At 35.4% G+C, this 18,390-nt stretch overlaps 1 protein-coding gene across 9 annotated transcripts in view; it reads right to left on the reverse strand.

The window, feature by feature from the left end:
• UNC13C (unc-13 homolog C) overlaps positions 1-18,390 on the reverse strand; it is a 177,015-nt gene that overhangs the window by 102,453 nt on the left and 56,172 nt on the right. For 6 of the 9 annotated variants that reach the window (XM_039723381.1, XM_039723380.1, XM_039723379.1 and 3 more), the window contains 3 exons: positions 6,358-6,422; positions 2,188-2,260; positions 939-944 (listed from right to left, as the gene is read on the reverse strand). In XM_039723381.1, coding sequence (XP_039579315.1) covers positions 939-944; positions 2,188-2,260; positions 6,358-6,422 — 144 coding nt within the window. Of the gene's footprint in view, positions 1-938; positions 945-2,187; positions 2,261-6,357; positions 6,423-6,949; positions 6,973-18,390 lie in introns of all 9 variants that reach the window. The other 3 variants (XM_039723375.1, XM_039723377.1, XM_039723376.1) reach the window with 2 other exon arrangements.

Raw genomic sequence — 18,390 nt, forward strand, 5'->3', positions numbered from 1 at the left:
ATTAAATTTACAGGGATTTTATTAAAAAAAATCCACAAGGATTATTTCCATTTATGTATCACCGTCAGAACAAACCACACCTACAAGAGAAAGCCCATAGAATGCTTCTGCTCTAAAACACTGAATTTGGTGATGATTCAACAGCATGAAGCACTGAACATACAGCACTGTCACTTAAGTATGGAGGACAGGTTCTTTCTCCAGAGAGTGGCTGGGTACCAGAAGAGCTGCCCAGGGCAGTGGTCACAGTATCAGCCTGACAGAGTTCCAGAAGCATTTGGATTCCCAGGCACAGGGTGTAACTCTTAGGAATGGTCCTATGCAGGGCTGAGAGCTGGACCTGATGATCCCTGTGAGTCTCTTTCTCTTCAACATATTCTATGCTTCTGTGCTGAATATTGGATTTTTCAAAATGTGAATTCATGAAAACAAATGGGAGTTAGAGATCTTAAGAAAACATACAGAATTTTGAATTTTGATAAACATTGTACTGAGATAAAATGCTGAAAGCATGAAAATAAAGGAGTGAAACTGGAAGTGCAGAGGGGCTATGAAAATAAGGAAAAATAAAACTGATTGATACAAGAGAATTTAAAAGTAGAGAACACTTTGAACTTCTCTTTCTCTAGGTGTCTAAGACTTTCCAGTACCACAGGGGAAACTTCATGCTTGAGACCTAAACTTTGAGCTTGTATCATCAGAAAAGATATTTGGAAAATACAGACAACTTTTTAACATAAACTTTCAGCAATTTTGGTATACGTGACACAGAGGAGAACACATTCACATAAGACATCACTTTCCTTATGATTAAATTCTTGGTTGTAAAATATTTTTTTAACTTTCCAATAGAAGGTCATAATAAAACACAACATTAATGGAACCCGTAACAGTTACTATGATAATTTCAGAACAATTATAAATATAACAGTACTTACCATAGCCTTAAAAATCCAGACAAGATAGGAAAGAAATTATACAGAGCATTAATTTGTCAGATTCATTGCACAACAAAGAAAATAAATTACATTTATTTTAGTCAGCATCAAAAGAGTTTAGCACTCGTTTCTAACAATACTGTTTCTGTTTTTCTGAAACGGTCTTACGTAAGCATAAGAAAGGATCATTTACATTCATTCTCATGTCTTAATATATTCTGAACTATACCTTTCTGTTAGCACTTCCAACAATTAAGAACAAAGCAGAGTGCCATTTAACATGCATTAAAGAATCATAGCAGGACAATAGACTATACTTGTTTAATGGAACTAACAGCAGAGTGGCTGCTATCAAAAAGATGGTTTAAATGATTGCAGGCTCTACTATGTTGTGCAGTGTAACTTTTCATCAATTTCAAAAGGAATTCTACTCTAAAATAGTGTCTGTGCTTTCTCTTTTAGACTGCTCAGACACTGTGGTGGATCACCACAGGGTAACTGAACACAGAAACTGAGAAAACATTGAGCAATAATAGACAAAGGCTGATCTTTTAACAACAAAGATAGTAGTCATTTACTTAGCCTAACAGCCAATCACTTCTTTATAGTGAGAAACTGGTTTGAGGGTTCACCATCATCAGAGACTAAAGATGTATTTTATTGAATTATGAATTCTATACTACAGGAAAAGAAAAAGAGAAATGTGAATAGCGCTTGAAATTCTTTGGGGCAGAGAGGCTCTTAATCTTGTTTAGACTGGAAGTCAGAATAAATCTCAAAGGAACCTGTCCACTGAAATTTCTTTTCTTAAATTATTCTTCTTTACAGTGACTATTAAAAACCCTGATTACCTCACCTTGTACCTAAAGTATGCATAAATCTTTAAAATATTAATAGTGAAAATGCTGCTTTTCAAAAGGAACTTTCTCTCTGAGCATCAAAATATATCAAGTGGAACAGTATCCCAAACACTCCATAGCATCTTTGTGAAAATGAGTAGCTTTTTATTGCATCAAATGCACATTACTTGATTACACCAGTAATACCTAAATATCCAATGAGATATTCAGAATTATCTAGTACGTTATAATAATTGCCTCATTGACTTTTACTGCCCTCAATCCATTCTCTCAAGACTCTTTTTTTCTATAAAACAATTGTTACAAACTGTCATTCAGATGCACAATAGTAATTACAATAAAGACCTGCACAACTGGCAAATGAATCAACAGTTTCAGAAATTACTCACCACATCTCGAACAATGGGAAAAGATTTCTTTCTTCGCAGGTCTGGCATGCTGTCAATTCCATACAGTCCACGACTGTAAGATAAAAAGGCAAAGAAGAAAATAAAAACATGGAGCTTACAAGACTACATCCTTAAGAACTGCCTACAGTACCTCTATTTACAGTTAAAAATCAAAATTAGCAGTTATCAGCCAAAGGCATGTGCCCCAACTGAAAAACCAATGCGAGTGTTCTTGGTGCTTTTTCTTCTGGCATTCAACCAAAGCGGAGTTGCTAAAAGGTTGCTTAATACCTCCTAAAACTTCTTACCATTGACTTAGAAATTACAAGAAAAGGTTTCCTTCGTAAGTTCTTGTATATCTGGTAGTTGAGATGCAGCCCAACATTACATATTGACCATCATTGATATCAATGAATATTGTTGTATCAAATTTGATACAAAGCTTAAAATATCTAGCTAAACACATAATCTACATCTCAAAAAACTCTATGCGACTGTGGAAAACAGAACTTGTCACATTTAAAAATAATTCCATGGTGACCATCATTATTTTCTCTTGCCTGGTTTGAGCTTTTTCATTGAGCACACAATTAAACCCCCGTTAGATCTCAAATATAATTTGGAAACAACAGCAAAGAGAAACTTGGAGTCACCTCAAAGAATAAAAGGCTGACACACCAACAGAATTTAAAAGAATACATATTGATCTGGATAACAAATTGGCTTCACTCTCTCTGACTCTTCCAAACAATTAACACAGGTATCTTCCTGAACTTTTTCCACAGAGGGTTTTGGAAAGATCTCTATATACCTTGTCAGTTCTAATTCAGAGATACTTGGAAATTCTCAGATAAGCTGGGATATTAAATTTTTCAAGACCCAATATTTTTCTCTGCATGGTCCTTTATTTGGCACTGCCTCAAATACCCTTTTCAGTTCTTATATTTCTATCTCTGTGTATATAAAAACTGCATCCACTACAAAGACTTTATCATCTGAAAGCCCTAAGTTTATTTACACCTCTTACAATTATGATGTGAAAAGAGATATAACTAAAATTAGTGAAGAATTTTTCAGTTCTTTGTGATGCACTCACACTATTTTCTAAGAAAAGGAAAATAATTGATTTTCTGTTTATGCAACTCTTTTATATTTTCCCACAACCATTTTCCTGTGTCAGGTTGTGATACTAGATTTTTTTTTCAATAACATAAAGATCAAAGTAGACCCAAATTGCACCTTCCAGACATACTTACAAACCTAGGAAAAGTGTGATAGAAATAAAATAACATTTCTGAGGTTGTGAAAAGTAAATGTACAGAGACCAAGAAATAAAATCAGGGCTTTTTGCTACTCAGGAGCAGTTCCATCAGCAGTAAATAAAACTTATCATGTATAAGGCATTCTTATGCTCAGACAGAGGCAATATCTGTCAAAGGATTTCCATTTATTATTCTGCTCTGTACCATAAAAATATGACTAAAATAGAGGTTCTTACTAAACTCTTTTTAGTCATCATTAAGAAATAACATAGCAAGGGACAAATTTTCATGTTAATGTAGGTTATACATTGAAATCTCTACTCCCCTCCTTACTTCCAATTATAACCCAACAATAACTTGACATAGAAGATGATGAAGTGGAATATCATAATAATTTGATAAAAGTTATCATTAAAGGCAGGGAAAAAAACCTGTCATATTGACTATTTTTTGGTGCTTCTGGAAATATTCTGCCTAACAGTAATCTATTTGAATTTTTTCAGAGAATTCAAGAAAAATAAATTTGATTTACCATAGAGACGATACCACCGAAGGAAAGGAGTAATCATCTGCATGCAGCACCATCTGTGTATCGTTAGCGAATTTCAGAATGGATTAGGCCATGTGGTAAAGTTATCAGTCTCTGACTGCTCATTAGGAAGCAGTAAATTAATACAAGAGCAAGTCTCTGAAAAAAGTAAAACAGTACTACCCAGGATCCACATAGATGATGAGAACTCCAGCTGACCTACTTTCACATCTTAAAAATATGGAAATAAGGAGCTCTAAAGTGTCTCATCTTCAAGAAAGTGAAGAAAAATAAAATGAAGATGTTATTATGTGATATTGCTATGGAACAACCAGGAAAGGTGGTGCTTCTGCCTTTTAGCAGAGGAGTTGCATGAGAAGCCCCAGAAATGCTTCATGCAAACAAGAGAAGATCACTGCAGAGAATGGAGAGTTGCAGTCCCTGCCATGGACTTGGGGCTGCTGGTGCATGAGGTGGGGTCACAGCATTGTGCTATGACCGTGAGGAAAGAGCTAGACAGAAGAAAGTCAGCTGGGGTATTTTTGCATAGATAAAGCATGGAAACAATGGTTGTGAGGGAAGCAATCTCCTCCCTCGCTTCAAATGGCAACACCTTTAGAGAGAGTAAGAGGGAGAAGGAGTCAGAGCTAACTGCAGTCATTTGTGCTGGCTGTAAAAAGACTGAGGAATCCTAGAAATTAGCATTAGTTTTTGCATGAAGGAGTAGAGTGGGAAGTGTGATTAAAACAGAGCCACAAATGTCTTTGAAATGATAGCATTCTCTGCCTGAATGAAAAATTACATGAAAATTGCATAACTGATTCTAAGGAGGCCTAGTGAAACGGAGGCTTGAATAAAGCTACTGTGGACAGCAAAGCAAGGCAAGGACACATCTAAACTTTGTCAGCAAAAGAAGTAAGGTTTCATCTAAAAACATGAGCTATTATTGAGCTACTGTCAGCCATTTGAGGTAGTCCTATACAGTGGTTACAAGATGTCTGCACAAAGGATTGATACAGCTTATTCTCAGAGGATTCAGTATTTGAATTTATTCACCTGGGAATGGAAAAGAGCAGCTTCAGTCTCTATAGTCCTTGACAGTGGCAAAAATTCTCCTTCCACCTATGAGATTTCTTTTTGTGTGAAACCCACAAAAATTAGGAACTCCACATTACCTTTTAAAGGTCTACATCTCTTAATAAACTGTAGTTAAGCAACTGGTTAGGGAAAATAGTACATACAGCAAAACACTATGGTCATGTGCAGCTTCCTACAGGCACAAATACTTGACTATCAATACCTGCATTCAGTCTGCTTACAAAATTCTGTCCTAAACTACACAATAACCAGGTGTTAAACAATTTCTTCTCTGTTTTGCATTTGATGACTAATCCTGCACAATGTCACATGTGTCCTCACACTCTTACAGCAGCTCTGAAGGTTCTAGGAGCTGCAAAGGGCAGGAATACACTTTGAGGCGTGACAAACTATGTGGAAACTACCTACACCATTAAAGAGTTGTAGATCACTTATAAATTTGTTTAAAGTTTACCAATAAGTACAAAGGTTATCCTAAGTATACCTTCCATAGAAGCAAGTGCATAATATTAGGCAAATTAATGTCATAACTACTTTTTAGCGACACCCACCTCCCCTCAAAATAGGAATCTAATCCAGAAAAACTTCATAGTGTCAATTGCATAGCATTTCAGACATAAAAGCTGAAGATGATTAATTTAATCTCATCCCCTTGTCTTTGTAATAAATTGTAATTTTGTAATTATAGTAAAAATGCACTTACAGAGTGCACCAGCAAGAGGATAATACCACTTTTAATTAGGTAACTAATATAACTGACAAATTCTACCAAAGGCTTTTATTTCTTTGCCTTTCCAGATTGAATAATAAGAAAGTATTCAAAATAGGAAGGTATCCCTTGAATTTGATGCAAGATGACTTCATTTGCAGACAACAAAGCACAAAATGTACAGGTTTCTTCCATATTCACTCTCAGCCACTACAAGATCTTTTCTCTTGACTTTTTAATTTCAAGTACTAGAGTGATATGATATTGCTAGAATTGCAGTACTATACATTTACTAGAGAACAAAGACAAAATTGGGCTACAGCTTTAAAGGACACTTATTTTATATGCAAAGAAGTAAAATCTCCTAACTGACCTCACCATGAATTGTTGTATTAATTTCTCAAAAAATAACTAATTAAAAAAATTAAAAGGGGAAGGCATACATAATGAAACTATCTTCCTTTTAAAATAATGCAATTTCTTAAAACAGAAAGCGTAGGAAAGATGCTATAATGCTGAAAGAATAATTTGCAGATAGAAATAACAAAATTCTCAATTATATTTTTACTTACCCAGCAAATGCTTGGACTGCATAAAGCTTGGAAGCATCCAAGGAACTTGCACTTACCAACCGAGCCTTTAATAGAGATCAAAAAAAGCACAGTTACTTGGTTGCTTTTAGTAAGTTTTGGACAGAATTTAACTGCATCAAACATGTAAGACATATGAAAATGTTTAGCAGGGTCAGCTCCAGGCCAAAGCTAGACTAACTGTTCCTTTGGGAAACATTTTGATAGCATTCAGCGTTTAGTGACACGCAGTGGAAGAACCCATGGGAAGCTAAGGTATTGCTTCCCAAATACTGTTGCCCTTTAAATCCTATAGTGAATGCAGGGTAGGTGATAATTAGAGGCAAAAATCAGATATCATGTTTGACAGTAGCAGACCCCTGTGTTGGCAGTTATGGTAAGCACAACAGTGAGGGTTACCCTGTATATAAATGCAACACATTTGCAATACAATCAAAGGAGAACAAAAGAGTGGAAAGCTGGGAAAAACCATGCAGATTTGACAACTAAAATGACGGAACAAAACAGGTCAAATAAGTCACAAACAAACATCAACAAAATACATGATCCCTATAGCAAATAGGTGATGTTAAACCTTTTCATCCACAGAACCGCTATCTGAAAGAGAATTGGGAAGAAGGGGAATATAGGTTAGAAAAACCAGTCTCTGAAAAAAACCTCATGCTATAAAATCTGTCAGTGTTTTAATTTGTTAATGTAGACCAGAATCCAAATAACACCTGTGCTTAGCTGTAAAATTGTGGCGAGATCACTGTCACTACATTTTAAACAAACAAAAAGATGTTCTTGGTAGATAAGAAGCTCTGCCACTTATGAAGGACTGTGTGGACAGCATATATTTAACATTCTATACCCATCTCCATGGGATTTTAAATTTTATTGCTTTTTAAAAAATGTATTTTAATAATAATTAATATCTATTTAATATAGTTGCAGCGTTCAAATAAATAATGTTCATTTTCAAGGAAAAGGAAAGTGTTTCTAAGGATATAAACACTACACTCCCCACCCTAACTCCTGAACTGTAACTATTCTATCACAACTACCCATAAAATGACAGAAATTACTCCCCAAATGCCAACAGAACTACAATTGTGAAAGTACAAGTTATTTCATATATATCTATATATATCTTATTCTAAATTGCTTAATGCAAGAGCACAATATGAAAATTTACAATCAGACAGAAAGTACTTGCTGACAGAAAAAGCCACCCTCATTTTATTGTCTTGTCACATCTGCACTTTATAGTACAGTGCATACATGAAACAGCATTGTTTTAATTGTCACCTTACTGATCTTCCCACTTCCCCAAATGGAGTGCTCAAGGACCCTTTAAATCGTTTGGATATTCTAGAGATGTTCAGAGATATCACAGGTTATGTACATCACAAATAACAATTTACACCTTAAACATGTGCCACATTTAATTTTTAAACCAGTTTATATACAGGAAAAATCACACTCAAACACATAAATCCAAAATATACTGGCAACTGTAAAGCTGCATAGTGTACAGTAGTGACAATGAGGGAACTAAAAGGCTCTATTCTGCCACTAACTTTAGAGGCAGTTTACATGATCAAAGCATTTGACTGACTAGATTTATGGAAATGAGCTTACTCTTTAAATTTCTATTTTTTAAAAATTTATTTGTGAAATGTATTTGTCTCACAACACCAGACAGTATTGGCTACTCTCAAGTTTCTAAAGAATATTCGGACAACCGTAAGATCTAACTTCCCCACTCCAAAATTATTACAGCACTTCACAAGCAGGGTGAGAGCAGAACCAGAAGGAAATAGGTGACTGTAAGCTGGGCTGGCCAGGGAAACAGGATGGGGTGTGATTTTGTGAGGCGTAAAAAAAAGAGGAGTTAAACCCAGAGGGCTGGAGCAGCAGATGGACATCAATGAGAAGAAAGGCATGACAGTATGTAGCAACAGGGTAGGAGAGACAGAGGCATCCATTCTCCAACTTGTGAAAAAGGGAGAGTCCAAAACACAAAGAAAAATCTGGGGACTGAGGGAAGTTTTAAGCAAGACACTACTTGTAATTTAAGAAGCTTCACCACCACTAATTTCTTCATGCAATCTGCACCTTCTTTTAGAATAGCTCATCATAGCAAAATTGGTAATACTGACGTATAAAGGCACAGAACAAATCTCAGTATTATTTATGTGGAATGCAATACTTAAATAGTTTGCAGATACTTTGCTATCAGATGTGTACAGAATCACATGAATTATTTGTTTAATTCACTTTTTTATAAACGTACATTAAAAATTGTTGAGATTTGTCTTCTACATAAAATGGATTTTTTCAGAGCATGAAAGATACATAAAATTTTCTTTACCTCTCTGGGCTTCAGCCAGCTTCATCTAATTTCACTACATTTCCTTCACTGGAACCTAATTTTACCTAAATTTAGTGAGGAGAGTGACAACCAAAATTAGGAAGGAGGAAAGGTATGGTTTTGGTTTAAGTTGCTTTTCTTTGCAGTTGCTACATATAAAGAAAAATGCACCCATCTAATGGTCTCTTTTCTCAATAGAAATTGCATAAAGTGGACAAGTGACGCAAATTTCCCAAAAAAGAGATCTTAAGAACATCCCTTCTTTGTAACAAATGAATACATCTTCAGAGACAAAATTAGTTTGAAAACTTCATTGTTTACTGCTTTTTCTGAACTCACCATGAGTGAAATAATCTGAACTGTGGAAGTGTTCTCTGTGTGTATGAGAGCACCAAATCAGGAAGTGTACAGAGTCACCAAGCAATTCACTTTAGTAGTCGTTAGGCTACCAGAATAGACAGCAGCATTCCTTGATGTAGATAAGAAATGAACTGTGATTATGTAAGAGACCACTGAATGTATTTTCAAATCAGGGATTCAAGGCTAGACATCTCAGATTATACTGCTGAATGACAGCGATTTACTTAAAAGAGCTTATCTTCATGTAACTCACTTCTGTCATCCACACATTCAAAATACTAACCTAAAAAAGTAATGAGTGCACTTAGGAGCAGTAGAAACACTGGTTCTTATAGCTAACCCTTCTTACTTTAATTAGTTGGTTCTCTTTACATTTTAATTGAAAATTCACTACATTAGGAAATGCCAGTAATAGCCTTCAGATTGTGCCTTTATACCACAGGCCATTTTAGATTAGAGGAAGGTATTTTTTACTAGGATTATAGGAAAAATTCTTTTGCTCCTTAATTGTTGCTATTTCAGCTCAGTGCAGTCATACAGATATTTACAAACCTGTGCAGCAGAATGATGAAGAGCAGGGTGGTCCTCTATCTGCATACTACTGAAAATTATTACTAACGTCAAATACTGAAGGCAAAAGGAAAATGCTCACAAGCCCTTTTTATTTTTTAAGGCAGTCAATTACATTTAATTAGATAACTAAGCAGGAAATTAGATAAAATTAGTCTATTAGTTTCCTTTAATAAGTTCCAGGTATTAAAAAGCTGTATAATTCTCAGCATAGCCACTAAATCTTGGCTTCTGTTGAAAGTGGTTTACATATGGGGATGGCTGGGGAATGAAGTGAAAGGGGCTTGTAATTTTTTCAGTACCCTCAAATAAGCCCCCTGATTATTTTCTACCCACCCACCAGTTTAAATGTAGGCTAAGTAAAATTTCCAACAAGTGTTTATTAATACTGCCTAAATGCTAGTCAATCTTGGAATGAAAATTAACAGATCTGAGAAAAGTTTAACTTTTCTTAACTTGATAAATTTTTATCAACTGTTTTCAGTTTTCAGTCATGGTCCAATTTATTCATTCTATTAGCAATGTTGTCACCTGTAACTTCTCACACAAAACAGAAATTAATCATACAAGACAACCAGTTTCTATACCAAATTTTCTGAGGAAAAACAAATCTATAAAGGATGCTGAAAAGACAGCGTTTTCCAGCATGAAAAGTATATTAGTAATGAAGATATGGAAGTCAGGACAGATCTTTGCTTTTGTAGCTTGTGACACCATCAGAAATACAACTGACTCTATATCATACAAGACAACCAAATTTTCTGAGTAAAAAACAAATCTATAAAGAATGCTGAAAAGACAGAGTTTTCCAGCATGAAAAGTATATTAGTAATGAAGATATGGAAGTCAGGACAGATCTTTACTTTTGTAGCTTGTGACACCATCAGAAATACAACTGACTCTATCAGTCAGCAGAGGTATTTCCATCAAAGAGGTTCAGGTGATTCTGCTCCCCAGTCATAACCCTCCTTCAAAAGTTTTGTGTCATTATTTCACTTCTGCACTTTTCTGAGCAGCAGAATAATGTCCCAATACGCTCTCTTTTCTTTAATGACTGCAAAAATTCAGTTCTCTACTTTGTGCCATAGCACAAGAACTATAATGAGGTTCTAAAAATCTAAACTGTTAGGAAACCCTAGGATCAAAATTAATCAAAACATTGATTTTCCACTCTTGTAAGTGTGCATTATTGCACAACACCAAATAGGAAAAAGAATTAAAGTTCATTATTCTCTCAAAGTACCATTTCAATATTTAATTCTGAAAAATGGCTGCAAGAATGTCAAACTGACTGATAATTACGTTGTTCCTGGAAGCAAAGCCTTCAGACAAAATACTTGCTGGAATTAGATAACAATACAGCTGTTCCATGAAAATAACATGTATAAAGTACCCACAGTCAGAAGTAGTGTCAAGTCTGAGATGGACAATTTTAATTAGCATCTATTCCCAAGAACGGGAAATAACAGATGAAAATCAGGTTTGAATTGAAACAGGACACTAAAGAAGTAGACTGGCCAAAACAATGACACAAATAAAGCCATGCTAAAATAACAAATGCTGCCCCCAGAAGCTATTATTGCCACTAGAGAAGAGAACATTGCACTGTGTAAGCCCAGAGGATGTTGTATTGCTGAAGCTTATTCTATGGAGATTGCGTATAACGCTTGAAAGATAATATTAAAGCTAGCACATCATAAGAGATGAGTGATGCTTGTCTGACAAAGAGAAGGTCAAACTTGAATAAAGCTTGGTTGACAGGAGAAATAGAAGAATTGCTGCTAGCACTTTACTAGCAGTGATGTAGAAAAATTACTAGCGGATACATGGAGAGTCAAAACAGGAGGTCAGTTTGGTGAAGATGAAAACTGCTTTTGTGTCTCTATTAATAAAGTTGTCTGCAAATCTGAAACAAAAGGACATGCTTTAAAAACATCTCTGGTGTTTAGAAATTGAGTCCCATTAGACTTCTAATAGCTTTGTTTTCTATTGTTTTTCAACAGCTAGTAGACACTTTTACCAGATTCTAGAACTCATCTCTAAAACAGTTAGTTATAGACTGTCATGAGAGCTGTTTGATTACAGACTGGGGTGAGCTCGAAAAACTACCATTCTCTTGAAGGCTGGGCTCTCTTGGCAATCTCTGGCATGTTAGAGTGATGGTAGGAAGTGAAAGTCAGCATGCATTTTAAGCACTCTCTTTTCACCCCAGAAAGCATTGAAATTATAAGATACATTATCCAAAAAGGATGAAAAGGCATATTTTATCTCCCTCAATACATGTGATAACAGTACATGCAACCAAGTAATTAATTATTTGCTGTGAAACAAATGGATAATCGATTATTGCAAATCTTTCTGCATCACAAAGCTAACAATGCCCCAAAGTGTTTGACTTGAATCACTATATCATGCTCTGAGTTGCAGGCTGAAGTCCAATCAGATTACTTCCAAAGAAATCCAAGCAAACAGCCCCTTGGTTGGAGAACAAATGTGAGAGTACTTCCTCTGAACTCTAACAAAACCAAAAAATCTGTTCCTTGGTTCTTGCATTGAACACGAGGATTGCACTGATACATGCAATCTGGTTTATCATAGACAGCATAGACAGAAGAGACAGCAGGGCTGGGATGTTTGGTGGCAGCCTGGGACAGAGGGGTGAGCTGCTGTCCACCTTGGGCCACAGAGAACACGAGGGCAATAGCAAAGAGCTGAGTGCCATGAGAGCGGATCAGAAGGTCAAAGCAGTTGGTGACAAAGACACAAGTGCTCACAGCAAAAATGTTTCAGGGGCATTTACTTCATACTGGTTCTATTTTTGGCCCTGATGACTGAAAGCCCATTAGCTGCTGAGCACATCAGATGTGATCTTGAAGAGCAACATCTGGCTTGGTAGCATCAGTAAAACACATAGATCCCACTCAGCCATTCCAGTATCAAACCAACTGTGGTGAATTGGGAAGACAAAGATTTGCTTCAAAAGTGTACCCCTGTTGTAAAATAAAATGCTAATGGTGGCACATGCATGAGTCATATAAATACAGCATTCTTAAAGAGCAAGAATAACATGTACAGCTAGGATCAGAGTGTCGTGTCTGAGCAACAGTCACATATTTCACAGGGTATGATATTTAAAACAATCTCAAACCCTTTAAACATTATAAACATTTAGAACCCCAAACTAGAAGGCTAAAAAATTATATTTCACAGGGTATGATATTCATAGCTGCTCTTGGCATGAAGTTGTTTCTTCTTCTGTGGAGTTGTTTTCATTTCTGAGATAAGGTTTAGGAACTATTTAAAACAATCTCAAACACTTTAAACATTATAAACATTTAGAACCCCAAACTAGAAGGCAAAAAAATTTAGATAAGCTTAGCTAATTTCAACACTTACAGCAGTGAAAAAAACCAACAAGGCAATGTATAATCACATACAAAATAAAAGATGACATCAATCTAATAACACTCACTGAGATAAGACAAAGATATCAGATTTTCTTCTGTTGATAAGAAACTATCTCAACAGATACAAGAGAAGAACAATATTTGAAATAATATTATTAGCATTAAACCCTTAAAAAGGGTTATTTACCATTATCTTTTATGTTATAGGTAAAGTCAAAATGAAATTACAGCTTGTTTTGGCACTGCTTGAAATAATAAGTTGAAATAATTATGCCTAAATACCAGAGAGAGACACAGATGTTAAGAACTATAGACTAGTACACTGGAATTCAAAGGATGACTTTTGGTGATATTGGACTTTTTTTGCTTGATAGGACACGCATAAATCCTTCTGAAATCCTCAATCCCTTTTTATAGTTAATAGAAAAAGGCATGCCTCCTTGTCCTTTACTTTCATGGTTTTTTTAGAAAATTTCACCCAACGTGCCTTTGAAAGCTCCTAAGGAAAATTCCCCTACTTTATGTTTGCAGTACCCTTCTTGCCTTATGGATTCAGAGGAGCATCCTGTTAGTGCTAAATGAAACAGGAAGAGCTACAGGATAAGATTAAAAAGTGCTTCAGTTTATACTCATCCATTTTATAAATATTCCTCTCTCCTGGTTCATTTTTACCTTCAATAATAGTACATCCATCACATCTGTCTGTCCTTATTCCATCCTGGTATATATGCAGCTGAAGGACAAGAATTCCTTTGGTGATGCTGCAGCTGCACTGGTGATACCCAGAGTTATCCATAGTTTATGGGTCTGTGACAGCATTGACAAATCACTTGCTACTGCTCCAATAATCTACTCCAGAGAAGCTACTTGAGTGTCAGTCAGCAGATTGCTCTTTGCCACTACTAATTTAGCAAAAACAGATTACAGGCCTTTCTGTGATATTTTTTTCTAGCCAGCTTGTATCCTTGTATCTTTTGCGCACCAAATTCTTTATCACAGCATCCAAGACATTTTTAAACGGCTCTGTCATCAACACAACCATAAATCTTGATTTTCAGATTTACTAAAACTTCTTATCTTGCAAGCCATTTTAAAAAATATGCTCAGGTCTCAAGGAAACAGTCCTCATGATTAGCAAAGTTCTGTCAGCATCAACAATAATTTTGCATCAGCAATAACTGGAGAGGTTTCAGGTATTTAATTCTATTTAGAGTTCCTGAGAGACAACTGTCCAGGGGTTCCACTGATCACCTGGAAAATGTGCACAAAGATAAAACCTGGTACCTGTCCCATGGGAGTAGTCAGAATTTCCCTTTGACAGCAAAAAAGAGAATCTCTTACTCTGTCGCAATAGCCTTCACTATTACATGAGAGGAAGACTTGAGCCTATTTATGAATTGTGGCTAAGCACTTCACTAATACATGAGAGGAAGACTTGAGCCTATTTATGAATTGTGGCTAAGCAGTATGGATGTAGGAATATTGTATTTATCAGTTTCTATCCACATCATCTGGAAATGTATTTTGCGTCCTCCCATTCTGGACAACTACAGATTTTTATTGCACACCTCCCCATCCCCCCCAAAAAAGAGTTTAAGACATCCATCATGTTGTTTACCTGATGAAAAGACAGACACAAACATGGTGCTGAGAAAGAACACCAAGACAGTTGAAAAAACTGGATTATTAAATTTCTGTGGTTCATTATCATTCCCAATACAGCACCAAAATAGATTCCTTAACTTGCAGTAATCTTGTTTCCTCAGTACCACACATCTATTAAAATGTATAGCAAGAGTAACCATTTCTTCCCCAGCCCGCTTACACAAGCATTTTAAAAACAGAACTACTTTTAAAATCTGACATGTCAAATGATGACCAAGATCTTCAACAACTGGAGCAAGAAGCTACTACTCACAAACTACCACTCACAGAAAGTCTGTGTTATCATTGAAAGCAACTGAGGAGAGTGCAACTCTGAAATCTTTTCCAGAGGCATAGTTTCATCAGGACAGAAGATCATGCTTATGCTAAGGCTGCTGTAAAAGATAAGATAGGGACAGAATGGAAGAAGCCACTAGGGAAAAAGAAAGCTAGAAAATAACAAGTGAGGACTAGAACAATGAATAAAAGTGTTAGTTATTCTCAGTTACAGTGTACAAAGAAACAAACAACTGGGTAGCATTTCTTTGATTTTTTTCAAGCCTCCATTAATATACATGCATCCATGCAATGTCTCTATATCCTTACAGAACTTTAAATCTGAGGATTACTCATGCACTGCTCATGTCTCCTCTCATTCATATGACCTAGTCATTCCAGTATGCAACCAAAACCATTTTTAATAAATAATACATAAGCAATCAGCCCAGAGTATATTTTTCCTCCAGCTAGTGACAGAGAGTAGGACTATCTCATGGGGTTCTTGTACACTAACAAATTATTTATGTACCAAAGATTTATTGACCTTACCTTGTGCATTACTAGAATGAAAATCACATCATTCTAAACCATTCTTTTGTATTAAATTGGAGAACTAAAACTACTATATTATAGTAGTATTCTATCTCTGCTTGGACAGATTGTTGTCTAACAACTCCTGCTTATATGGAGGGAAGAAACAATTCACTGAAGAATAGGTTATGTTTTCATTATATAATGAAGACTAATTCAAAGAAATTGTTCTCTTTCTAGTACTTTTCTATCTAAAAGTAAGAAACCTGACTGTGAATCCGTTACAGGGGTAAGAGAGTAATAAAACCCAAAAAACATTCATAAAAGTAATGTAAACCCTACAACAGCTATTAGTCACTTTTAAAAAAAGCTATTATTGCTCCAGCAAATATTAAAATGAAGATTGAATACCTTAAACAACTATTTGCTTAAATGACAAACTAAGTATTCTCTGGACATGCTTAATTACACACATAAAGAAGGGAAGGCAGGTTGTCAAAACTGAGAGGTTACAAAATATGTTTTGAGAGTTTTGAAGAACTCCTTTAAGAACAGATTTATAAAATGTTTTTTCCTAGACTGTGTCATTCAAGTAATAAAAACTAAAGATGTTTTGTCTTAGCAGCCAAACTGACATTACAGCCAAATACATCCTTCTTCAAAGGCTGCATACAAAGTACTCAAAAATGCATTTCCATATCACAGAACAGCTAAGGCTGGAAGGGAACTCTGGAGGCCTTGTCTAAGAACCCTGCTCAAATTGGGCCACACAAAGCAGGTTGCCCAGGACTATGTCCAGATGGATTTTGACTAACTCTAAAGGCAGACATCCCACCTGTGGATTTCATTATCTGTGAATAGATTGACTGTAATATCCATTATCCAGATCACTGAGAGTAAGCTGAAAGTAAAATAAAGATTTTGCTCCAACAATACTACCTGTTACTCATCAGAAATAATTTTCAGGTAACATATTCCTTGAGCAGACTACTCCAGCTAGAAAATGTATTTTGCAATTTTAAATTCTGAAAAACTGTTACGTGTTCTGTGGACGGACATAAAGGTAAGAATATAATATTCATCCATAAGATATAAAAACATGAAAGACAATAGGTACTGCTAATAGGTATTGCTAGGTGTGCTACAGGACCTGAAGATCCATTTGTAACAAACTGGTTGGTGACTGCTGCAGCAGAATTCCTGACTGAAACAAGTATCCTCCTCCTTGATGGCATGGAAGACACAGTGTGAAGAGGAAAGAGAGCTGCTGCTCAAGAGTGAATGCACATTGTTCTCAGAATAAGCTGAGAAGCAGTGTGTTGTAGCAGTTCATTTGTAGATTCCCCTTAACCTCCTGATGTATTCCCTCTCTCCTTTATTTCCCTCCCTCTTTTATAATAGTCTATATTATTTTATTTTTGGAAACATAAGTGGAGGTCCTAGTATGACATCTAGTAACCATACAGATACTTTGCCCCATAGTCTACACCTAATATCACATTTTCTTAAACTGTTCTTGGTGTCAAATGACTTCTCTGTAAATATAAGAAATGTTTCAGTTATTCAGAAGAAAAAATGTCAATAGATTAAGAGATTGAAAGAAGATTTTCACCTGCTGGGTTAAAAGAGGAACATACATTTAGTTCCTAGAAAGGATTGCATGGGATCTATCAAAGTTAGTTCTCATTTTCTAACAACTGTTATCTACCAGTATACACAAACGCACAGACTTTAAATAGTAGAACCAATTTAGGTTTCAAAATTTGGGGTCTTCCTTGTGTGCTTTCTTTAATTAAGTCCCAAGACCATTATATTACTATTGTACAATGACTAGGTAAAATGAATGTTGTTCCCTTCTCCCATGCCTCACAAAATCAGGAAAAAGTAATGAAAATCCTAGTTATTGATAGCTGTTCACTCATATACACACCACCTAGTATCTAACAGAATACTGTAGAAAAACAGCTGCAAAGTACAAATATACAATTGAGTGTCATTATTTAAATGTAAAATAGACTTTAAAGTAAACTCTACTACTCTCAAAATTTAAATGCATTTGACTTTCAAGTTGACTATATATTTATTGCAAAAGTAGTTCATGTAAAAAAGAAACACCATAGTAGCTCAAACTCATTACTACTGAATACCATCTTTGGCTAAAGGCACAGCTTTTCATCTTTTTGTATCAGATGATTATTTTTCCAAGGCAGATAAAGGAAAGATTCAGTCAAGGTGACAATTACCATCTGGCTAGCTACAGTCATTAGGATGCTCCCAATTAAATGCACATGCAATATTATAACGAATGCTATTAGAATTACAGTTAATGTTTACATTGAATATCACCATATTTGTATATTACTAGTATATTACTTTGTCTATTACTAGTAATTATTTTGTATATTATTAAAGTTATATATATATATGACTGTCTGCTTTGAGCTTTGATAATATGAAAGATAAAATTAATGAAAAAAATCAGTGTGAAACCCTCCTGTGAATTTAGTTCCTTCCTAAAGGAACTTCTTCCCATATGGTTGCTACTGCTTACACTCTTTCTTCCACACTCTTCTCGCCTTCAGACTACTCTGAGAGTTTGTTGGGAGTACAAATAAGGACAAGAATCAAAGTAAGAACAGACATAGAATCAGTTCACACTTTTACTCTTGGAAGCACAAAACAAGTTATGGGTTGCATAGGGGAAGAGCACACTGCCCATCAGGATTAATACAGAACTAACCATGACTTGAAAACTGTTGAAGAAAGCAAGAGTGTAGTATCTGAACACTCTGTATTACTCCTACAAATACATTTATAAAACTACGAGGAAACCAAGAACAGCATACTATTCAGTTATTTTTAAGACTT

This window comes from Passer montanus, unplaced genomic scaffold (genome assembly GCF_014805655.1).
Source record: "Passer montanus isolate IOZ18808 unplaced genomic scaffold, ASM1480565v1 scaffold5, whole genome shotgun sequence".
Lineage (NCBI taxonomy): Eukaryota > Metazoa > Chordata > Aves > Passeriformes > Passeridae > Passer > Passer montanus.